Source organism: Candoia aspera, chromosome 4, assembly GCF_035149785.1.
Source record: "Candoia aspera isolate rCanAsp1 chromosome 4, rCanAsp1.hap2, whole genome shotgun sequence".
Classification (NCBI taxonomy): Eukaryota; Metazoa; Chordata; class Lepidosauria; order Squamata; family Boidae; genus Candoia; species Candoia aspera.
The window spans coordinates 111,593,040-111,618,783 of NC_086156.1; the positions used below are offsets into that span (position 1 = coordinate 111,593,040).

At 43.0% G+C, this 25,744-nt stretch overlaps 1 gene segment (V, D, J or C); it reads left to right on the forward strand.

Annotated features, from left to right (window-relative positions):
- Positions 1 to 1,796: 1,796 nt before the first annotated feature.
- Positions 1,797 to 11,215, forward strand: LOC134497120 (Ig heavy chain V-A1 region BS-5-like; the record flags this gene model as incomplete). The annotated part of the segment is given in 2 exon segments: positions 1,797 to 2,084; positions 10,844 to 11,215. Coding segments are annotated over 2 exon segments (660 nt in total), but the record flags the coding sequence as incomplete, so codon positions are not given.
- Positions 11,216 to 25,744: the final 14,529 nt, after the last annotated feature.

Below are 25,744 nucleotides of genomic sequence, written 5' to 3' on the forward strand. Positions count from 1 at the left end.
CATTTTTTATGGTTGTCCATCTTGCGGAATCAACTCAGAGCAACTAAAGGCAGATAAGAAGACCATATGAAATTGGAAACAAAAAAGTATTTAATATATGAAATCCATGCAACTGCTGAGTTAAAAAACCCAATTTATAAGGGACAACCCTCAGGCTTCCAATGTGATTTCTTTGATTCCAGCTTTGAGACTTGGATGCGTATCTGTAATTCAATTGTGGCTTATAATGCTGCCTTAAGGCTTCGTCTGCATTCAGTTGTTTTTGGTTTCTTCAGAAAGACATGGTCAAAGGGAACAGTTGTGGAGCAAATGTCCTGGACTCAGATGTGTCTTTCTTTTCACGTTCAGTCTCTAACACAGCCATTTAAGGAAATTTCAGTGCATTATTTCTTTCTGTCACCTTAAAATCCTTTGTTGAAATGAGGAGCCTCAGTCAGATTTCACTTCACTTACTCCAGTGGAAAACTGCCCTTTCGCCTATGTACTCACAATTAAACAAAGGACTTTCTTGACCGTTCTTAGGACTGGAACATCACTTGAAAATCATGTGTGAAATGTATGTGCAAAGAAGTCTATAGGTCAATGAATGGAGGGGCTCTTTTATCCCAAGAGATATGCAAATCAACAAACAATTTCCTCATTAAAGGAGCCCCATGGTTTCCCTTGTCAGGCTGGACCAACCAACACAAAGTTTGTGCACTTTCCCAAAGTGGGAAAGGAAAGGTCTACAGGCCTTGTCTCATTTCGGAGACATCATTATATTTACTCTCATTTTCCTAAGAGATCACTGAAGGCAATTCAGAGAAATTTAAGCTCCCAGGAGATTACATTCCTCACCATGAACCCACATCCGAGTTAAGAACAGATGGGCTTTGCTAATTATAAAACAAACTGAATTGTTTGGAAAATGCAAAGTCATTCATTTGTGTTTCTCAGCCCACGGACTAAGTGTAGGAGAGGCATTTTTATTAGTCTTTGTATGAATCAACTCTGGGCAGCTAATAACACATAAGAAGACCATACAAAATGGGAACCAACCCCCCGCCCCCAATATACAGTATGTAATCCGTAGAATTGCCGAGTAAAAAAACAAACTAATCCGGAACAACCTACAGGCTTCCAATACATTCATTTTTTTTTTATTCAAACTTTCAGACTTCGATGTTTGTGTAAAATTCAATTGTTGCTTACAAATTGGGCCTTTTGGCTTGGTCTGCAATCACTTGATTTGGGTTTCTTCCAAAGAACGTGGTCAAGGGAACAACTGTGGAGCAACCATTTTGAACTCTGATGTGCCATCCTCTTTATTTGCGGACTGTAACATGGCTATTTGAGGAAATTTCAATGCCTGATTTCTTCCTGTCACCTTAACACCCTTACTTAAAAGGAGGAGCTTCTGACAGAAGCTTACTCCAGTGTAAAGCTGCCCTTTCTTCTACATCCCATGTGTGAAAGGTGTGTTGAACTAAATCTATACCTCAATGCCCCGAGGGGCTTTTTTATGCTGAGCAATATGTAAATCAGGCCACAATTTCCCCTTTAAAGGAGCCCCAGGGTGTCTCTTTTCAGGCTACTCCCACCAAGACAAAGTTTGTGCCCTCTCCTGAATCCTTTCCTATCAAGTCCCCTCTATTCTTTAACGGGAGCAAAAATGATCCTGTGGCTGAATTTGGTTTCCTTCCTAGCAGTCCTCAGAGGTAATTGGTTCCCTCCTATTCAGGTTCTTTCCATTTTAATTCTTGCATAAAGGAGAGCTCATTAAAATAACATTTATTTTAGGTGTCCTGTCAGAGGCCCAGCTGGTGGAGTCTGGAGGGGACGTGAGAAGGCCTGGAGAGTCCCTCTGCCTCACCTGCCAAGCCTCTGGGTTCAACTGTGGCAGCTATCCCATGCACTGGGTGAGACAGGCCCCTGGAAAAGGGCTGGAATGGGTTGCAGCAATGGGTACATCTGACACTTACTACTCGGACAAAGTCAAGGGATGCTTCACCATCTCCAGGGACAACTCCAAAAGCCAAGTCTATCTGCAGATGAACAGCCTGAAGCCAGAGGACACGGCAGTCTATTACTTTGCAGGAGACAAAGTGAAAGGAAGTGAATCTGAAACCTGGAAAATAACCATCCCTTCTTTAGAGCCGCTCTCCAAGTTGATTCAGTCAATAGTATAGCGTAAAAGTAATATTATAGAATATAACAAAGTAATAATAGGTAACACTCTATGATATTGTCTCTTTAGTAATATAGGATATAAGTTAGGATATTAATTTTTAGTCCTGGAGAACACTCACATAGAAATTTGAAAGTTTCACTTTTGTAATTTAGATATGTTTTGATTGTTTGTTTAAAATAAAACATCACCCCACCCCATACAGGGAGAGCCTGGCTGGTCTAGTGGTTAAGGAAACAGGCTAGAATCCAGGAGGCCGTGAGTTCTCGCCCCGCCTGAGGCCTGACAGCCAGCTGGGTGACCGTGGGCCAGTCGCTATCTCTCAGCCCAACCCGCCTCACAGGGTTGCTGTTGTAGGGAAAATAGGAGGAGGAGGGAGTATTTGGCCTTGAGTTATTAACAAAAAAAAAACTAAAAATATAGGCAGGGTAGAAAATGAATGAATGAAATGAATTAAGTTAAAAACTCCAATTGTCATAGGATCTGCTGCTTTGGGGGGATCTTTTGAGCCTGAGGCAATCAACTTGGGGATAGTTTAAAAAGAACCCATGACAGGTTCAAGAAGGAAATATTAGGGCAAGAGGATGTATTAGGAAGCTATATATATATATATGTATGTATGTATGTATGTATGTATGTATGTATGTATATATAAAATGTTAAAATGTCTTGAGAGGTACAAATAGGGATTCATTACCTAGGTTTCTTCCTTAATGAATACTTCAGTTCATTCCCATGACTTTGCCATGACCATCAAACAGCAGGCCATGGAGGTGTTTTCAAAACTCTCCATAGAGCTCTGAGAGACTACTGGTGGCCTAAGATGTCTGCAGACATAAAGGGCTACGTGGCTTCTTGTCATACATGTAGACTAGCCAAGCCTCTCACAGGGAGGCCCACAGGACACGTGCAAGCCCTACCCACCCCCAGCCAGCCTTGGGATACAATCTCCATGGATTTCATCACTGATTTACCCCCGGTCCAGGGGCTGACTTCCATACTAGTGGTGGTGGACCTTTTCACTAAAATGGCACATTTTATTCCTTCCAAGGGCCTCCCATCTGCGCAAGCCACAGCGCAGTTGTTCATGGACCATGTTTTTATGTATAGAGGCATGGTAAATCACTTGGTGAGTGACAGAGGCCCTCAGTTCACTTCCAGGTTCTGGAGCGCCCTTTTCCAGTCATTAGGGGTACAGATCCACCTCTCATCATCACATCATCCGGCTAGTAACGGGCAAGCTGAGAAAATTAACCAATGGTTACAGCAGTATCTCAGGTGTTACACCACTCATCAGGAAGACAATTGGCCAGCCCTGCTCCCCATGGCAGAATTTACTTATAACAACTCTGTGCAATACCAAGATGTCTCCCTTCCAAGCACTCTACGGGGTTAACCCTCAGGTGTTGCCCACCTCCTCCCAACAGGGATCTGTTCCAGCCACGGAGGATTTTCTTAAAGAGCAACAAGCCGGATAGGAGTTGTTAAAGGAGCAGCTAAACAGGGCAAAGAGAGCTTACAAGAGAGCTGCAGATGCTCACAGTCAAGAAGGGCCTGCGATTGTGGTAAGAGACAAAGTGTGGCTCTCTAACAAGTTTTTGACCTCTACCAGGCCTTCCAAGAATTTGGACTCTACGTTTGTGGGCCCTTTCACTGTGGTACAGCAGATAAATCCAGTGGCTTATCGTTTACAGCTGCCAGCATCCATAAAAGTCCATCCAGTGTTTCAGAGAGCCTTGCTAGCCAAGGATCCTCCCCCAAGTGCCTTACGATCGCAACTACCCCTCCACCTCCAGTAATTGTGGAGGGGGAGGAAGAATACATAGTCGAGGAAATTCTGGACTCTAGGAGGAGGGGAAGGGGCATCCAATATTTAATACACTGGAAAGGGTACCCTGAGGAAGAGCGCAGTGGGAGAATGCCAGAGTTGTACGTGCACCAGCACTGGCTCATCAGTTCCATCAGCTTTTCCCTCACAAACTGAAGCCTCGCACTCTGCAAGAGATTCCTCACTTGGCTGAGCAAGCAGAGGAATCCCAAGCAGTGGAGTTCATAAGTTTGCATTTTCAAACCCTGCCTGAACCTCAGAGGCCGGAGCGGCAGGATGGGGGGGAACCATGGCCCTCCACATCAGCCTTCCAGTTCCCAGAGGGGAGGGGGGAAGAAACTTCTAATCATCTAGCTATCTTCCAGATGCAGCCACCTGGGCCGGAAGTGTTATTAGACCTGGAGAGCAGCCCAACTTCGTCCTTGGAGTTTTCCTTTGAAGACTGTCCATTGTTGCCAGTTCCCATGGGAGCTTGGCAAGGGACATGGCCTCTTATCCATCTTCGGGAAGGGAGGGGGCTGAAATGGAATGTGAATCTGGAGGGGAGGGTGATGTTGTGAGTACTGATGGCAAGCAGGAGGGGGCCCCTATCCAGGTGGCAAAACGCATGCGTAGTACTGAGGAAGTAAGCAGTCATTCAAAGAGACACAGATCAGACCCGCCTTAACTTTTGGGGTTTATCTGTCTGGGTTTTTCCCACGCTTTTTCAGTTTGTTAGGATTCTGTCTAATTAGCAGCAATAACAATAGAGAATTAACCATCATCTCAGCGTGTTTCCTGACTGTTAGGACAGCAGTGTTCTAAATTGGCAGAGACCTGCCATGCAAAGCTTTATTTAACCTGAAGAAAAGGCACCTTTGGTCATTCGTAAGGATTAATCACATGTTCCACATTTCGAAGTTATGCCGTAGTACAGAGACACATTGCAGTAAGCTCCAAGGAGGGGTGCCAAGATGTTGAGGGAGCACAGTCCCTCCCCTCTTTTGGATTTCAATCTGCCATTTGTTTTCCTGAAAATTTCTGAAAATGTAAATTTCACAGATAGCTCTTGATGTCTCTTTTATTGTACTTCATTTGTGTTGAATCGGTAAGTTCATTCCTTTGCTTCCACACACCTACACTTCATATTCCTTCGTTGTAATGTTGAGTTCCTCCAAGTTCCCTCTAGTGTCCAAGCTTCAAAGACCCATCCTATCATTTTTAAGAAGAATTCAAAACAAAGGCATTTTATGGCTCCAATCTTATTCATATATTTTCCCCTAATATTCCTTTTTTTTAGTTTTCTATAGTTTTAAATGTTTTTAATAATTAAAACAATTGTTTAGCATTTATTAAATATTCTTACACTGTGTTCTATGCTGCCCAGAGTCACTTGATAAAGTTAAACTGATAATTTGATAAATAACAAAATTAATAACCAAATAAATAAATAAATAAATAACATTTTCCGATGGGGAGGGTTCTGATAATTAATTTCAAACTCTTATTTCAGATGCATCTGGACCCTTACACCATCAGTAACGATGACCAATGTTACACTAGGGGGCACTTGGTGTCCTTTCAAAGGTGTCATCTGTGGCTAGAGCAAAAAGATGGCTACTCCCTTGTCTCCCAGAGGGCTAAACCTGCTGGAGACTGCTGTGTTGTGGTCTTCCCATGAGGAGCAACTGTCTGGAGGAGTTTCACATTTCTACTGTAGATATATATTTTTTCTTTGTTTAAAAGAAAACATCTCCCCAACCCTCATAGGGAGATACGAAAACTCCAGTTGTCTTGGGGTCTGCTGCTTTGGGCTGATCTTTTGAGCCTGAGGCAATCAAATTGGGTATAAATTAAATGGAACCATGACAAGGAAAAAAGGAAGTATTGGGGCAGGAGAATATACTAGGAAGTTTAAAAATAAGAAAAATAAAGTTTAAATTTCATGAGAGGAACAAATAGGGATTCAGTACCTATATTTCTTCGTTGATGAATATTTCAGTTCATTCCCATTTGTTTCTCTGAATACTGCCATCTCTCCTCAGTTAAACTATTTTCTACCTGATGCTCGTTTCCCATTCCTTCTATGTTAATATATATTCAATTCCCTTAATCCTGACACTCCCTCCCTAATGCTGGGTAGAGTCAAGAAATCAAAACTTTGGGAATTGCAGAGATCCTCTCCCAGAAGCCTCCTGGGTCTGTTGAGATTGGACTCTCTTCCAGCCTTTGTTAGCTGCCTGGCAGGTCCTGCTGCCACCCCCTCCCCACCCAGGGATACCTCAACCTGCCATCCCCTCCACTAACTTCCGGGTGGGGGGAAGATTGGAATTGGTCTGCCTTTTTGCTCAACAGGAAAGTAAAATGGAAAAAAATATTGAAACAACTCTAATGGTCTCACCTTGTAGTTTTTGATCTGTGATTTATGAAAATCAACCCCACAACTTCCACATGGCAATGCTAGATTTTTATGTAATACAATGTACATTTGTATTCATGACATTTAGGGGAGAAAAAAAAAATAAGAATACACAACCTCAAGAAAATACAGTATCTGATAGAATAAGCCATCAAAAGGAATTTCCTATTATGTAACAAAAAATTAGGATTTCTCCCTACACCGGCTTAAGTTCCCTGGAGATCTTTCATTTCTTCTGAGCCCTAATTACCATTTCTTAATGGAAGAATCTCTCTGGAAAGTTAAGTAGATGCCTCCCCTCCTCAGGTTTTCCACCAGGGGGCAGTGTTGCCACACGGAATCACTTTCCATATGTGTGGGGTGGGGGAGGGGGAGGGGAATAAAGGAAGGGTCTACAGGCCTTGTCTCACTTCGGAGGCATCATTATATTTACTCTCATTTTCCTGAGAGACCACTGAAGGCAAATCAAAGAAATTTAACATCCCAGGAGATTACATTCCTCACCATGAAGCGACATCCGAGTTGAGAACAGATGTGCTTTGCTAAATATAGAACAAACTGAAGTGTTTGGAAAATGAAAAGTCATTTATTTGTGTTTCTCAGTCCATGGAATAAGTGTAGGAGAGGGTTTTTTTTGAGTCTTAGTATGAATTAACTCTGGGCAGGTAATAACAGATAAGAAGACCATAAAAATGGCAACCCAAAAACCTTGCAATATTTGTAATCGGTATGGCTGCAAAGTTAAAAACCAATCCATTAAGAAACATCATACAGGCTTCCAACGATTTATATTCCAACTTTGAGACTTGGTTGTGTATGTAAAATTGATCTGTGGCCTATTAATTGGGCCTTTTGGCTTGGTCTGCAATCACTTGATTTGGGTTTCTTCCAAAGAACGTGGTCAAGGGAAAAACTGTGGAGCAACCACTTGGAACTCCCATGTGCCATCCTCTTTATTTCCGGACTGTAGCATGGCTTTTTGAGGAAATTTCAATGCTTGATTTCTTTCTGTCACCTTAAAACCCTTACATTAAGTGAGGAGCATCTGTCAGAAGGTTTAATTATTCCAGTGTAAAGCTGCCCTTTCTTCTATGTCCCATGTGTGGAAGGTGTGTGGAAAGACATCTATACCTCAAAGCCCCGAGGGGCTCTTTTATGCTGAGCAATATGTAAATCAGGCCACAATTTCCCCTTTAAAGGAGCCCCAGGGTGTCTCTTTTTCAGCCTCACCCACCAACACAAAGTTTGTGCCCTTTCCTGAATCCTTTCCTGTCAAGTCCCCTCTAATCTTTAACGGGAGCAAAAATGATCCTGTGGCTGAATTTGGTTTCCTTACTGGCAGTCCTCAGAGGTAATTGGTTCCCTCCTATTCAGGTCCTTTCCATTTTAATTCTTGCATAAAGGAGAGCTCATTAAAACAACTTTTATTTCAGGTGTCCTGTCAGAGGCCCAGTTGGTGGAGTCTGGAGGGGACATGAGGAGGCCTGGAGAGTCCCTCCGTCTCCTGCCAAGGCTCCGGATTCACGTTCAGCAGCTACTGGATGCACTGGGTGAGACAGGCTCCAGGGAAAGGACTGGAATGGGTGGCAGGGATAAGCACTGCTTCCACTACTTACTACTCGGACAAAGTGAAGGGACGCTTCACCATCTCCAGGGACAACTCCAAAAGCCAAGTCTATCTGCAAATGAACAGCCTGAAACTGGAGGACTCGGCAGTCTATTACTGTGTGAGAGACACAGTGGGAGGAAGTGAGTCTGAAGCCTGGCAAAAACCTGCCTTTGCTCCTCAAGTCAGCTCAGCAGCAAAAGGCTGGATTTTCCCAGGAGACTTGAGAGGGACCTGAGAAAGCTGCCTGAGTGCCAAGAGGGACCAACAGCTGATCTTGGCCTGGGCATTCAGGGATCTGTTCTCCTTTTGGATAGGAAGAAAATGGCAAATCTCATTAACCCCCTGAAAGCAGCGAAGGGAAATTGTTCTCAAGTTCTGCTCTCAAAAAGTATCAGGACATACAGAATTGATTCAGTAATTAGAACTCTTATTTTTTTTATTGGTGTTGAAGTTCAACCTTCATTTACTCTTTCTTGAGACGGAGATCTTCCCCTCTCCCTCTTTATGTGCATTTGTTTCTGTGTCTATATATCCTCTCTCCCTCTCTCCATAGATGTACTACATATATGTACACACACCCAGACACACACAAATGAATGCATGCACACACATATAGGCATTTGGAAGTTTAAATGCGTTTAAAATCATTTTCCTCTGCTAGCAGTCGAAAGTTAGTAATAAATTCAGGATGCTGCTAGGCCTGCAAGAGTTTGTTGTGGTCTGACACCAAGGAAGGGGGCAGAAGCCAGAAAATAAGGCCTAAAAACGTCAGGCCAAGGGTAGCCTAAATGCCGTTGTGTTATAATACTTAGAATAGCAAAGGAACGTAGATCGGAGGTTTCAAGTCAGTTCCAGGGAAAGTCATGTTCTTGGTGGTTCAGGAAAATTGCCTCCCCACCTGCCGTCGTCCCCAGTAACTTCTGGGTGGGAGAAAGGTTGGAATTGCTCAGCCTCTTTGCTCAACAGGGAAATTAAATGGAAAATAAATATTGAAATAACTCCTATGGTCTCACCTTGTAGTTTTCGATCTGTGATGAAGGAAATGCTAGGATTTTATTTAATCAAATGTAGCCCTGCTCCTTATCCTAGGTATGAATTATTCAACAGGCCTGTCTTGACTCCAATAAGGACTTGCCCAAAATTTCAAAATTCTTTTTAAAAAATCCATATTATGTGAATGGATAGTGTATCTCCTTTATCCAAAGTTATATATAAATTTAGGGATGATAGAAGATTGTCCCTTAGTTTTCATGCATTTCTTGCATTCCAACTGGGAGAAGGCAAAGTGATTTGCAAAATGGTCCTTCCTTTGTGAACATTTACAACATACATTAGAAACGTTTTTATACAATTTTGCATATTTTTGTGGTGTTACGTTCCACCTGAACATCATTTTATACAAGTTTTCCTTTAAATGATAACACTAAGTAAATTTTCATCCCTTTGTCCACATTTTCTCCCAGTTCTCTAATAAAATACTATATCCAAAATTTCTCGCCCAATTAATCATACACTCTTTGATCTGTTCATCTTCTTGATTTAATTGTAAGAACATTTTCTACATCTTTGGCATAATATGCTCATTATTTATATATAACTGTTTTTCGATCTCTGTTTTTTCTTTTTTTAAATTTATATAAATTTTTATCTCATTTAAATCGTTCATTTAACTGCATATATGTGAACCAATGACACCAGTGTCCTTCTCCTCCTATTTCTTCTCTTGTTTTTAGCATAGATGTATCTTGTTCATATTTGATTATATCTTTATAATTTAACCATTTTATCTTATCACATATACTTTCCCTCCTTGCAAAAGCTTCTTGTGGCAATATCCACATTGGTATGTTTGGTAATAATCTACTGCTATACTTATCCGAAACCCTCAATAATACTTTTCTAATTTTATGATTTCTCAATTCTTCGTTCATTATTACGTTTTCATTTGAAATAGATGCATGCCACCCACATCTAAGTTCATGTCCCTCTCGCTGTAGAAGTTTTGGATTTTCTAACGGTAACCATTCTCTTATCCACAGAAAGCAACAAGCTTCAAAGTACAATTTAAGATCTGGTAACCCCAACCCTCCTCTTTCTTTAGCATCTTGTAATAATTTAAATTTAATTTGTTGTCTTTTTCCTTGCCAAATAAAATTTGAGATATCTTTTTGCCATATTTTAAATATTATTTCATTGATTAGAGTAGGTAATGTTTGAAAAAGAAATAGCATCTTCAGTAATACATTTATTTTGATTATGGATATCTTTCCCAGCAAAGATTGTTTTAATTTTCCCCATTTTTCCATATCAATTTATCAATATATATTCAATTCCCTTAATCCTGACACTCCCTCCCCACCGCTGGGCACAGCCAAGAAACTCAAACACTGGGAATTGCAGAGATCCTCTCTCAGAGGCCTTCTGTGTCTCTTTCTTGAAATGAGTTTCTGTCAGAATGTGATTTACTTATTCCAGTCTAAACAGCCCTTTCTCCTATGTTCTGTATGTGAAAGGTGTGTTGAAAGACATTTATACCTCAATGCCCTGCGGGGCTCTTTTATGCTGAGCGATATGTAAATAGGGCCAAAATTTCCCCTTTAAATGAGCCCCACGGTTTCTCTTTTCAGGCTATACCCACCAACACAAAGTTTGTGCAGTCTCCCAAATCCTCACCTGTCAATTCCCCTTCAATCATTAGAGGGAGCAAAATGATCCTGTGGCTGAACTTGGTGTCCTTCCTAGCAGTCCTCAGAGGTAATTATTTCTATCATATTCAGGTCCTTTCCATCTTAATTCTTGTATATAGGAGATTTCACCAAAACACCTTTCTTTGTAGGTGTCCAGTCAGAGGGCCAGTTGGTGGAGTCTGGAGGGGACGTGAGGAGGCCTGGAAAGTCCCTTCTTCTCTCCTGCCAAGCTTCTGGCTTTGCCTCCAGCAGTTCTGGCATGCACTGGGTGAGACAGTATCCAGGCAAAGGACTGGAATGGGTTGCCTACATAGGCACCTCCTCAACTCCTACGCACTATTTGGATAAAGTCGAGGGACGCTTCACCATCTCCAGGGACAGTGCCGAGAACCAGCTGTATCTGCAGATGAACAGCCTGAGACCTGATGACACAGCAGTCTATTACTGTGCGAGAGACACAGTGCAAAGAAGTCAGCCTGACGCCAAGCAGATACCTTCTGCTCCTCAGAACAGCTCTCCAAGTTGAGGAAAGAAGGTTGGATTTGCCCATCAGAATGGAAAAGAGAAGTCTGCATCACAGGAAGGAGGATGACAGGGCGGATCTCAATCACAAGCAGTGTGGGACTTGTTTAACAGACATCTCAGGGCAGAAAATAAAGTGGGAAAATGAATAAATAAATAAATTCCTGAAAGAAGGAAATGGCAAACTCCTGAAAAAGCTCAGCTCTCTGAAATGTCTTTAGAATTACACATTGGGATTAAGGAATCAGAATTCCTGATTTGTATGCTTGTTCCGAAGTTCAGGCTAACTCTAGCTCTAGGGCTTGGTGGCCAGACCTTCTCAAAGTTCTTTCATGCAGGTCATTGATGTTTTCATTCAATCTTCTTTCATTTATATTTTACCTGGATGTGTGATGAGGCCATCAGCATGATTCCTTCTTGTATTACCATGATTTTTTTTGTATATATATTGTTTGATTAGATTGCCCTCAGAGAGAAATGGTGGGCCCCAGAAGGAGAGCCGTTTATGACGTGGCATCCACCCAGTGGAACATCGTTCCCTCTGAGATTAGATTGGCCTGTCCTTGTTGGACGTTCATAAGGCCTTGAAAACCTGGCTTTGTTCTTGACTCTGGGGCCCTGGCATGGGATACCGTCCATCTTTTTTTGTAAGGAAGATACATTAGACAATGCCCAGCTGGTATGGGTTTTTTTGTTTTGTTTTATATTATGTATTTTGTATTTGTTTTATTGTAGGGTGCCTAGAGTCAGGTAAAATTGAGATCGATGGCTATATAAATTGAAATAATCATGTTATTCTCATTTTTATCTTTATTTTTATTTTTTCCCATAAAAGATTTGTTTGTTTTTCAATTGAATTGTACATATTTTATGTTATGCTGAAGGTGGAAAAAATTCTGAAGTGATTTATCTTGGTCTGATTTTTTTACATCTCAAAAACCTGGCATTTTAACAGGGGTGTGTACACTTTTTATATGTACTGTAGAACAAACTGAATTATTTGGAAAATGCAAAGTGATTTATTTGTATTTCTCAGTGCAGGGAGTGAGTGTCTTGGGGGCATTTTTACTTTCCAGCTTTGAGACTTGGATCCATATCTGTAATTCAACTGTGGCTTATAATGGTGCGTTAAGGTTTGGTCTGCATTCAGTTGTTTTTAGTTTCTTCCGAAGGACATGGTCAAAGGGAACAGCTGTGGAGCAAATGTCCTGGACTCAGATGTGTCTTTCTTTTCACGTTCAGTCTCTAACACAGCCATTTAAGGAATTTTCAGTGCATTATTTCTTTCTCTCGCCTTAAAACCCTTTCTTGAAATGAGCTTCAGTCAGATTTCACTTTACTTACTCCAGTGGAAAACTGCTCTTTCGCCTATGAACTCACAATTAAACAAAGCACTGTCTTGACCGTTGTTAGGATTGGAACATCACTTGAAAATCATGTTTGAAATGTATGTGCAAAGAAGTCTATAGGTCAATGAATGGAGGGTCTCTTTTATCCCAAGAGATATGCAAATCAACAAACAATTTCCTCATTAAAGGAGCCCCATGGTTTCCCTTGTCAGGCTACACCCACCAACACAAACTTTGTGCACTTTCCCGAATCCTTTGCTGTCAATTCCCTCCATTCATTCGAGGGAGCAAAAATGATCCTATGGCTGAACTTGGTGTCCTTCCTAGCAGTCCTCAGAGGTAATTGTTTCCAATCAGGTATCAGGTACTTTCTATGTGTTCTGCTTGTATACAGGAGATTTCACCAAAACACCTTTCTTTGTAGGTGTCCAGTCAGAGGTCCAGTTGGTGGAGTCTGGAGGGGACGTGAGAAGGCTTGGAGAATCCCTCCTTCTCTCCTCCCAAGCCTCTGGATTCTCCTTCAGCAGCTATTGGATGAGCTGGGTGAGACAGGCTCCTGGAAAAGGACTGGAATGGGTGGCCAGCATATTTCCAGCAATTATTGGCTCTACCACTGCCTATTGAGACAAAGTCAAGGGAGGCTTCACCATCTCCAGGGATGATTCCCGCAGCCAGCTGTATCTGCAAATGGGCAGCCTGAAGCCAGAGGACACGGCAGTCTATTACTGTGCAAGGGACACAGTGAGAGGAAGTGAGTCGGAAATCTGGCAAAAACCGTCCCTTCTGTAGAGCCGCTCTCCAAGTTGATTCAGTCAATAGTATACTGTAAAAGTAATATTATAGAGTATACCAAAGTAATAATAAGTAACACTCTATGATATTGTCTCTTTAGTAGTATAGGACATAAGATAGGATATTAATTAATAGCCCTAGAGAGCACTCACATTATTTCAAAATAGTTTCAAAGAAATCTCTCATGTGAATGGAGAGAGTGACTCTTTATCAAAAGACATTTGCAAACTAAGGAAGAATTCCCCTCTCCTCTCCTCTCCTCACCTCTCCTCTCCGCTCCTCTCTGGAATATACCTTCAAGGAAAAGAGGAAGGTCAATGCACCGAGTACCTCTTTTTTTTCTGGAGGACTCTATAATCAGTTACTGCTTCTGAGTTAAGTGAACCATACAAAATAGCCAAAAATGGTCCAACGTATGTAGAGATGGAATTTACCTAGGAAAAATGGAATACATTTTGAAGAAATAAAGAAAACTAAAAAAAGGATAAAAAATATGTTTTCCTCTAAGTCTCATATATAGCAAAACCACAGTCATCCACCCTGAATGAATGGTAGAAGAAGGACAAGAGGTGTTATGAATTATTCTCTTATCAGACAGAATACAAAACCAGGACAGAGAAGATTTTGACCAATGATAAGCCCTTCCAACCCGGTCGGCCAAGAGTAAAACGATGGTGAGGGAAGAATGAGGGGGACCTGCTTTAATCTGGCTGGAACAGACTCTTTTGGTTGGAGGTCTGCAGTGAGGGTCTGGCTCCCCACAAGTTAGGGATGGTTTGTACTAGACAACCGAGGTGGTCCTTCCCAACTCATTTTTACACGATTTCATGATAGGAGAAAAATTAAGAATAGACGACCTAAAGAAAGTACATTATCTCATAGAATAACCCATCACAGGAATTTCCTGTCATATAACAAAAGAGCAGTTTTGGGTTACTCCCTAGATGGGCTTCAGTTCCCTGGAGCTCTTTCATTTCTTCTGAGAAATGAAAAAAAAATACCATTTCTTGATGTGAGAATCTCTTTGGGAAGTTAATTAGATGCCTCCCCTCTTCAGGTTTTACACCAGGGGGCAGTATTGCCACACGGAATCACTTTGCATATGTGTGGGGTGGGGGTGAGGGAGGGGGAGGGGAACAAAGGAAGGGTCTGCAGGCCTTGTCTCACTTCGGAGGCATCATTACTTTTACTCTCATTTTCCTGAGAGACCACTGAAGGCAATTCAGAGAAATTTGACATCCCAGGAGATTACATTCCTCACCATGAAGCCACATCCAAGTTGGGAACAGATGTGCTTTGCTAAATATAGAACAAACTGAATTGTTTGGGAAATGAAAACTCATTTATTTGTGTTTCTCAGTCCACGGACTAAGTGTAGGAGAGGCATTTTTATTAGTCTCTGTATGAATCAACTCTGGGCAGCTAATAACCCAAAAGACCACCATACAAAATGGGAACCAACCCCTCCCCCCCTCCCAATATACAGTATGTAATCCGTAGAATTGCTGAGTAAAAAATCAAACTAATCCGGAAGACCCTACAGGCTTCCAATACATTCATTTTTTTTTTATTCCAACTTTCAGACTTCGATGTTTGTGTAAAATTCATTTGTTGCTTACAAATTGGGCCTTATGGCTTGGTCTGCATTGACTTAATTTTGATTTCTTCCAAAGAACGCGGTCAAGGGAACAACTATGGAGCAACCATTCTGATCTCCAATGTGCCATCCTTTCCAGGTCCGGCTCTAACGTGGCTGTTTAAGGAAATTTTAGGGCATGATTTCTTCCTGTCACCTTAAAACCCTTAGCTGAATTGAGGAGCTTCTGTCAGATTTGCTTTAATTATTCGAGTCTAAACTGCCCTTTCTCCTATGTCCTGTATGTGAAAGGTGTGTTGAAAGACATCTATACCTCTGTGCCCTGAGGGGCTCTTTTATGCTGAGTGATATGTAAATCAGGCCACAATTTCCCCTTTAAAGGAGCCCCAGGGTGTCTCTTTTCAGGCTTCACCCACCAACACAAAGTTTGTGCAGTCTCCCAAATCTTTACCTGTCAATTCTCCTCCAATCATTAAAGGGAGCAAAAATGATCCTGTGGCTGAACTTGGTGTCCTTCCTAGCAGTCCTCAGAGGTAATTGTTTCTATCGTATTCAGGTCCTTTCCATCTTAATTCTTGTATACAGGACATTTCACCAAAACACTTTTCTTTGTAGGTGTCCTGTCAGAGGCCCAGCTGGTGGAGTCCGGAGGGGACGTGAGAAGGCCTGGAGAGTCCCTCCGTCTCTCCTGCCAAGGCTCTGGATTTGACTTCAGCAGCTATTGGATGACCTGGGTGAGACAGGCCCATGGGAAAGGCCTGGAATGGGTGGCAGAAATAAAGTACGATTCTAGTACTATTAACTACTCGGACAAAGTCAAGGGACGCTTCACCATCTCCAGGGACAACGCCAAAAGCCAGCTGTATATGCAAATGAACGGCCTGAAGCCAGAGGACTCGGCAGTCTATTACTGTGCGAGAGACACAGTGGGAGGAAGTGAGTCTGAAGCCTGGCAAAAACTCTCTCTTCCCTAGAGCAGCTGTCCAATTTGATTCAGTCACAGAAGGTTGAGTTTGTGTAGTTGGAATGAGCAGCAGCAAATAAATCTCCACAGAATGAAGTGAGAGCCCACAGCCGATCTTGGAAGACGTGGTGGGTAATGTGGTGTCAGAAGGAGTCAAGATCTCTCTCTTCCTCCTTACTTTCTGCCCCAAATGCTCCTTTTCCCGCCATACAGATTTCCCTTCCTAAGCATGGCAAAAGGTGAAAAGGGAACAGGAAGCACCCAGCTGTTCTGAAAAAAGATCCCTTTCAGACTTGGCCAGAGATCTTTCACATAAAAGGACCCATTCAGGTCAACATTCTTCCTAGGCCGAAGAGATCTCCACAAAAGATTCCTTCTCCAGAAAGTTCACCTTCCGATCTAGCAGCGCCAAACAGGAAGAGATCCCAGCTCGGTCGGAAGCCAAACTGCCCTAAGTAAAGGGAACCCCGACCCAGCAGGGGCCCCACCACAGAGCGCCCCCCCTCTGAACACCGGGGAATTGCTCCTTCCCAGAATTCCTAGAGAGCGCCCCCTTTCCATCCACTGGCCAAGACTTTCACAAAAGAACCGCAAAGATTTTCCACGTAAAGGCTGGCAGGAAATTCCAGACTGTGGCCACTGCCGTTGTTGTACGAGCACTTCGAAAATCGGCTTTCAACCTGTTCACACAACGGCCTGAGCACTTTTTATTCCCAGCTCTGAATGCAGCGGGTGAGATTTCCTTCCAACCGTGGTTAGAACCTCAGACAGGGAGATGAAGGGAATCTCAGGGCAGTGGAATAAACTGGGCCCTTTTGAGAAGTTAAAATATAAGCTGAGGTAGAAATATTGATTCCTTACCAACAATTGTTTCTTGAGATATTTTGCAGTTCAGTCCCCTTTGGTTCTCAACATTGCCACCCCTCCTCAGTTTAGTTCTTTTCTACATGTTGCACTTTACTTGTTCCCTCCACATGAATATACAGGAAGTCCTCACTTAACGACTGATTGCTTAATGATTGTTCAAAGCAATGACGGCCTTGGAAAGGGTGCTTTATGGCCAGTGAAGCACTTCTGGCCATCGTGAAACGTTGCAGGAACGTCCCCCGCCCCCCATGATCATGTGACCACATTTTGGGCCCTCAGCATCCAGCTCGCATTTACATATTGTTGCTAGGGGGCTGCGATCACGTGATCGCCATCTGCAATCTTCTCTGCTTGCTTCCCCAGAAAGTCAATGGGGAAGCCAGAAGGGAAGGTTGCAAGTGATCTAATTAAGAAAGAACACCCTATTGGCTCAACCTTTTTCTTCTCTTCCTCTGATTTCTCTGATTAAACTCTGACTTAAGAATTGTGCCTCGTGGCTTGGTCGGTGTACAGTCCTTTTGGGTTTCTACAGAAGGGCGTCGTTAAGGCGAAATGTAAAAATTTTCCTGAACTCAGATGCGCTGCTCTGTTCATTTCTCTTTCAAAAATTCTTAGTGCATGTTCATTCTCTCTTACCCTGAATCACTTTTGAAAAGTGGTGAAAACTTTCAAGTCTTTGTTTTAATTACTCTAAGGTAAACCTCCCCTTTCTCCTACGTCCTCAGTGTAAAACAAGAAGAACAACAGTTTTCCTGAACTTTTCCTAGCACTAGAAAACTATGTGAAAATCACCCCTGTAAGGTATGTGCACAGAGATCTATGAGATCAGTGCCATGAGGGGCTCTTTTACCCCAACAGATATGCAAATCATCAAACAATTTCCCCTTTAAAGGAGCCCCATGGTTCTCCTTTCAGGCTACACCCACCAACACAAAGTTGGTGCACTTTCCTGAATCCTTTCCTGTCAATTCCTGTCGTAACAGCCAGGAACCAGGCTGAGACAAGGAATAGGTCTCTAGTGTTTTATGACTGCTACATTAGACAGAAAATCCTAACAAACTGAAGAAGCGTGGGAAAAACCCAGACAGATTGTCATGAGTAAGGATGGCGAGCAGGGGGCTCCCACCCAGACTGTCAAGCGCATGCGTAGCACTGAGGAACTGTTCAGCCATTCAAAGAGACACAGATTGGGACCGCCTTAACCTTTGGGGTTTATATGGCTGGGTTTTTCCCACGCTTCCTCAGTTTGTTAGGATTCTTGTTAAGTACTAGTAATAAATATTAGAGACCAAGTCATTGTCTCAGTGTGTTTCCTGGTAGTTAGGACATAGATAAACCCCAAAAGTTAAGGCAGGTCTGATCTGTGTCTCTTTGAATGGCTGCTTAATTCCTCAGTACTACGTATGCGTTTCCCCCCCTGGATAGGGGCCCCCTCCTGCTCGCCATCAGTACTCATGACATCACCCTCCCCTCCAGACTCACATTCCATTTCAGCCCCCTCCCTTCCAGAGTTCCTTCCTCCCTCCAGGGTCTCATGAGAGTCCATCTCCCCCTCCAAGCTACCATGGGAACTGGGCAACGATGGAAATTCTTCAAAGGAAAACTGCTCCAAGGACCAATCAATGCTGCTCTCTAGGTCTCATAACGCTTCTGGCCCAGGTGGCTGCTGCTGGAAAATAGCTAGATAATTAGAAGATTCTGCCCCCCTCCCCCTTGGGAAATGCAAGCCGGAGGTGGAGGGCTGCAGCTCCCCCTCCTCCTCTCTCCCTGGCCTCAGAGCCTCTGGCGGGGGTGGGGGTGCCAACTTACGAACTCCTCTGCTTGGGATTCCTCTGCTTGCTCAGACAAGTGAGGAATCTCTGGTAGAGTGCGAGGCTTGTTTTTGTGAGGGAAAAGCTGATGGAATCAATGAACCAGCGCTGGTGTATGCACATCTCTGGCATTTTCCCATGTGCGCTCTTCCTCGGGGTACCCTTTCCAGTGTATTAAATATTGGATTCCCCTTCTCCTCCTCCTATAGTCCAGAATTTCCTCCACTTCATATTCCTCCCCCCCCTCCACATTTACTGGAGGTGGGGGGGCATTTTTGATCGTAAGGTACTTGCGGGAGGGTCTTTGACTAGCAAGGCTCTGTGAAAGCCTGGATGAATTTTCATGGATGCTGGCAGCTTTAAGCGATAAGCCATTGGATTTATCTGCTGCACCACAGTGAAAGGGCCCACAAACTTAGAGTCCAACTTCTTGGAGGGCCTGGTAGAGGTCAAAAACTTGGTAGAGAGCCACACTTTGACTCCTACTGCAATCACTGGCCCCTCTTGTCTGTGAGCATCTGCAGCTCTCTTGTAAGCACTCTTTGCCCTGTTCAGCTGCTCCTTTAACAACTCCTGTGCAGCTTGTTGCTCTTTAAGAAAATCAGCCGTGGCTGGAACAGTTCCCTGCTGGGAGGAGGTGGGCAACACCCGAGGGTTAACCCCGTAGAGTGCTTGGAAGGGAGACATCTTGGTAGAGGATTGCACAGAGCTGTTAGAAGTAAATTCGGCCATGGGGAGCAGGGCTGGCCAATTGTCTTGCTGATAAGTGGTGTAACACCTGCGATACTGCTGTAACCATTGGTTAATTTTCTCAGCTTGCCCATTACTACCTGGATGATGCGATGATGATAGGTGGATCTGGACCCATAATGACTGGAAAAGGGCCCTCCAGAACCTGGAAGTCAACTGAGGGCCTCTGTCACTCACCAAGTGATTTATCATGCCTCTATACCTAAAAACTGTTAAGGTTTCCCTACTAACAGATTAAGCTACTTTTATACCTAATCATTTGGCTGGGTGAAAAGGTTGCAAGTGATTGTCTCCTCTCACGTGCTTCATGCAAAATAGCCTGGGGGGAGGACCTGCCCGGACTTGTCTTCTCACTTCTTTTTTTTCTCTCTGCCGGCATGTAGCAAGCCAGGTAGCTCTCAATGAGAGCTAAGTCCTTTAAATATGTTTTTGCTTTTGTTTTTGCTTTCTGTAAATAAATTATTTTTATAGAAATGCTTGGTGTGTGACTTTTTTGACCTCTCCTGGGCTAAAGGCTTTCCCAGCATCTGCAACAGGTTATGGGCCCAGTAAACAGCCCAGTAAAACCCAGAGAGAAAAGAGAGATCAACTCCACACCTCATGCACAATTTAAAGGCAGGTAGCAAAGACCTGTGAAGATTTTCTTTGGAGCCACCTGGAGATTTTCCAGCAACTGCCGGTCTGCAGGACTTAGAAGCTAGCTGAGGTGACTTGCAAAAGAAGGAAGAAGCCATGGCTGCCTCCCAGCCCTCAGCGATGCCTCTGGAGCGCCTATCAGAGACCAACTATTTGAATTGGGCCCTGAAGATGGAAATGTATCTTCGCAGAGAGGATCTTTGGCTGCCAATTGGTGAGCAAACCCCCCAAAATCCCAATGCTGAATGGCTGAGACAGGATGAGCGGGCTAGAGCCACCATTATCTTGGGAGTTGAGGACAATCAGCTAGTCCATGTGCGAGGCATGCAGTCTGCAAAGCAACTTTGGGATGCTTTGAGAGACTTATATGTAAAGGCAACAGCAGGGAGTAAAGTTACTCTGACGAAAAAGCTGTACAAAGCCTACCTTGCAGAAGGAGATAGCCTTCCTGAGCACCTGCATTTTATTCAGCAGCTGTTTGTTGAGTTGCAGGAGAGAGGAATGGAATTTACACCTCTCACAAAATCATATATCCTCCTGTCCTCACTAAATGCAACATGGGACACGCTGATTTGTACCCTGGAGGCTATGCCTGAAGCAGACCTCACCCCATCGTATGTTACACAGCGCTTACTCGCTGAATGGGAGAAGAGAGAGGAAAGATCCCCCCCCATCTCTTCTGGAAAGCTGCAAGACCAGAAAATGAGGGAAAAGAAGGAAAAGGAACCTGAGGCCACAGCACTAGCAAGCCAGCGATGCTTCACTTGTGGTTCAGCTGGACATTTGCAAAGAGACTGTGCCATGAGACCCAAGGGTAGAAAGACAGAGCAGAAGAACACAAGGGCAACACAGAAGAAGGCTCTTCAGACAACCCAAATTGCACAGGTTGCTGAGAAGGGTAATTCTGATGTATGGGTGTTAGATTCTGGGGCCAGTTGTCATTTATGTAATTGTAAAAGCTCTTTTGTGTCACTGTCTAAAACTGAAAGACAAAGTGTATCTTTGGCTGATGGGTCTGTGACCAAAATTATGGGACAAGGTGACTTGTATTTATCCTGCTTAGGAGAAACTGTAAAAGGTGTGTTGTATGTGCCAAATTTACAATCAAACCTTTTATCTGTGGCACAATTGGCTGCAACAGGGTATATCATAACATTTAAGAAAAATGGTTGTGAGATACGTAAAAATGGGAAATTGTGTGCTACTGGTATGTTAAAAGACTCCTTGTACATTGTGCAAAATGCAAGGAAGCCAAGCTGCAAGGCTGCAGTTGGCAACACACCATATCATGACCAATGTGTACACCTGATGCACAGGAGATTTGGTCATGCTAATTTCAAGTATATAGCACAAATGCCACAGCTGTGTGCTGACCTAAAGATAAAACCCTGTGACAAATACTTAGATTGTGTAGTTTGCAAAGAATGCAAAACACTGAAAGCTCCTGTGAGTAAGCACAGTGACAGAGTTACAACTAGACCTTTGGAAATTGTACACTGATATTATTGGTCCTTTTGCTCCAAGTCTTGGACAAGCAAGGTATGCAATGACCATCATTGATGATTTCTCAAGATACACATTTATCTACATCTTAAAACATAAAGATGAGGCATTTGAGAAATTTAAAAGTTTTGTGACATGGGCAAATGGAAAATTCCCTAGGCCTGTATCTGCACTCCAATGTGATAGAGGAGGAGAATACCTTTCTCACAAATTCAGAAGGTTCCTAGTGGAAAAGGGGATAGAACAAATTCTTTCTAACCCGTACACCCCTCAGCAAAATGGTGTTGCTGAAAGAAAGGGCAGAACCTTGCAAAATGCGATGGAATGCATGTTAAAAGATTCACGATTATGTTTTAAGTTCTGGGGAGAAGCTTTATCGACTGCTTGTTATGTACAGAACAGGTTGTATAACTCTATGATTCAGGACACTCCATTCCATTTGTTTTATGGTGTGAAACCAAAGGTAAGCCATCTTAGAGTGTTTGGTAGCACTGCGTGGGTTCACATTCCAAAACAGCAGAGAAGGAAAGGAGGCCCCACAACAAAGAAAGCCATCTTTGTTGGCTATGAACAAAGCCAGAGGAGCTACAGGTTCATAATGGGAGAGAAATTAATTAGCAAAAGCGCTTCTTTTGCTGAACAAAACTGGGGGAGATTAAATTCTAGCTCTCCAGTTGAACTGACCACCACAAGAGAACAGCAAGGACTTGCTGATGGTGATCTTTTGCCTGATGAGGACATTAAACCAGAAAAGCAAATTGAAGATCTGTCTGATGAGATAGATGCTTCTCAGGAAAGTGATAGGAGTCAAAATTTAAGCCCTGTATTACCTCGCAGATCTCAGAGGAGTAATAAAGGTGTTCCTCCATCATGTTTTCAGGCTGAAACAGTAAAGGCTTTTCACATATTCACAGAACCTGAGTCTTTAGAACAAGTGAATGCTTTACCACCTGAGATTGCACAAAATTGGCATTCTGCCATGCAACAGGAATTAGCATCCTTGAAAGAAAATAAAACATGGAAACTGGTAAATCTACCTCCCAATGAACGCTGTCTGGGTTGTAGGTGGGTTTTCAAACTGAAAAGGGATGCTGATGGCAAAATCCAAAAATATAAAGCAAGGTTGGTTGCAAAAGGGTTCACTCAAAGGAAAGATTTAGACTTTGACAAGACTTTTGCACCAGTTACTAAAGGTGAATCAATTAGATTACTGTTAAAAGTTGCTGCACTCAAGGGAATGTCAGTTAACCACTATGACATTCAAACTGCATTTCTTTATGGTGATTTAGACCACAGATTATACATGCAGCAACCCCCTGGCTATGAAAAAGGGGAGAATCTAGTCTGTGAACTGCAGAAGTCAGTCTATGGGTTAAAACAAGCTGCTAGATCCTGGAACCAAAAAGTAGATGAAAAACTGCAGAATTTTGGTTTTGAAAAAGGAAAAGCAGATCCCTGTGTATATATGAAGGACGACAAACAAGGCTGTATGTATCTGTGCATTTATGTTGATGATTTGCTGCTATTCACATCAACAGAAAAACAAAGGCTTGATTTTGAAGCCTGCATAAAAAGCCATTTCATATTAAAAAGCCTTGGAGTTGTGACCAATTACCTAGGTTTGGAAAAACACAGGAAGAAAAATGGTAACTTTCTGTTAAACCAAAGGGGAGATAATGGTAATGTGAATGGAAAGACATATAAAGTCAGAGAAGATTGGTTTGCATCTTAATCTGTAGTGTAAAAAGGGGAGTGTTAAGGTTTCCCTACTAACAGATTAAGCTACTTTTATACCTAATCATTTGGCTGGGTGAAAAGGTTGCAAGTGATTGTCTCCTCTCACGTGCTTCATGCAAAATAGCCTGGGGGGAGGACCTGCCCGGACTTGTCTTCTCACTTCTTTTTTTTCTCTCTGCCGGCATGTAGCAAGCCAGGTAGCTCTCAATGAGAGCTAAGTCCTTTAAATATGTTTTTGCTTTTGTTTTTGCTTTCTGTAAATAATTTTTATAGAAATGCTTGGTGTGTGACTTTTTTGACCTCTCCTGGGCTAAAGGCTTTCCCAGCATCTGCAACAAAAACATGATCCATAAACAACTGTGCTGTGGCTTGCGCAGATGGGAGGCCCTTGGAAGGAATAAAATGTGCCATTTTAGTGAAAAGTTCCACCACCACTAGTATGGAAGTTAGCCCCTGGACCGGGGGTAAATCAGTTTGAGAAATCCATGGAAATTGTATCCCAAGGCCTACTGGAGTTGGGTAGGGGTTGCAAGAGTCCTGTGGACTTCCCTGAGAGAGGCTTGGCTCATCTACTGGTATGACAAGAAGCCACGTAGCCCTTTATGTCTGCAGTCATCTTAGGCCACCAGTAGTCACTCAGAGCTCTATGGAGAAATTTGGAAACAACTCCATGACCTGCCGTTTGATGGTCATGTCAAAGTCTCAGTACTTCTTCCCTCAATGAGGGGGGAATGGATAATTGCACGCTACACCAGAGGATTCCTGCCTCCACATTAAATGGGGAGGCAGTGTCTTGCGGGCCCCTCTGGAGGTCATCCATCCTGGCCCTGGCTTACGGGTCCTGTTGCTGCTTTGCTCTGACTCTTGTAAATAGGTCCTCTGCTTGTCTGCCTGCTGCTAAAATCTCTGTCTGGTTCCCCTTCATAGACCGCTGAAAGTTGTGAGGCTGTAATATAGTGGCCTGCTCCCACTGGTGAGTAGCAGGGGTTAATTGAATGGATCGAGACAGGGCATCTGCCAAACAGTTCTGCACCCTGGGAACATAAGAAATAACGAAATTGAAATGGGATAAAAACTGGCTCCATCTGATTTGGCTTGGGGTGAGGGATCTGGTGTTTTGTAGAAGCTGTAAATTCTTATGATTGGTGCAAACTTTCACAGGAAAGGTTGCACCTTCTAGCCAGTGCCTCCACTCTTGAAATGCTGCTTTAATTGCTAGCAACTCCTTGTTAAAAACATCACAGTTTCTCTCTGCTGGTGAGAGTGTGCGGGAGAAAAATGCCCAAGGGAGCAATGTATTCTCTGTGCTGTTAGTATATTGCAATAACACAGCAGCGATAGCTAAATCTGAAGCATCTGAATGCATTATGAATTGCTTTGTGGGATCAGGATGCTTCAAAAGAGGCTGGGATGCAAAGAGCTGCTTAAATTCTTGGAAGGCTGCTTGTAATGTGTTGATCTGGAGATCTACTTGTTGTTGATGCTGTTGCAATGCTGCTGCCAGCTGTTGGATGGCTTGCCGTATTTCCTGGTTTTCCGAAGACATTTTCCCAAAAGTCTCTTCCTTTTTTTTTTTTTTTTTTTGTTCCTCCCTCTTTCAATTGGAGTAAAGAGTTTGATGGGATTTATGTCCTAACAGTCAGGAACCATGCTGAGACAAGGGAAAGGTCTCTAGTGTTTCATTACTGCTACATTGGACAGAAAATCCTAACATACTGAAGAAGCGTAAGAAAAACCCAGACAGATAATCCCCAAAAGTTAAGGCGGGTCTGATCCATGTCTCTTTGAATGGCTGCTTAACTCCTCAGTACTACACATGTGTTTTCCCCCCTGGATAGGGACCACTCCTGCTCACCATCAGTACTCATGACAATTACCCTCCATTTGTTAGATGGAACAAAAATGATCCTGTGGCTAAACTTGGTGTCTTTACTAGCAGTCCTCAGAGGTAATTATTCCATCTACACAGAGTTTCTTTCCATTTTAATTCTTAAATTCAGGAGAGCTTATTGAAACAACTGTTTATTTTAGGAATTCAGTCTGAGGTCCAGTTGGTGGAGTCTGGAGGGGACGTCAGAAGGCCTGGAGAGTCCCTCCATCTCTCCTGCCAAGCCTCTGGTTTCAACTTCAGCAGCTCCTACATGCACTGGGTGAGACAGGCCCCTGGAAAAGGGCTGGAATGGGTTGCAATAGAAAAGTATGATGGAGAAACCTACTACTTGGACAAAGTGAAGGGACGTTTCACCATCTCCAGGGACAATTCTCACAGCCAGCTGTATCTGCAAATGAGCAGCCTGAAGCCAGAGGACATGGCAGTTTATTAATGTGCAGGAGACTAAGTGAGAGGAAGTGAGTCTGAAGCCCGGCAAAAACTGTCCCTTCTTTAGAGCCACTCTCCAAGTTGATTCAATCAATAGTATAGCGTAAAAATAATATTATAGAGTATAGCAAAGTAATAATAGGTAACACTCTATGATATTGTCTCTTTGGTAATATAGGATATAAGATAGGATATTCATTTTGAGCC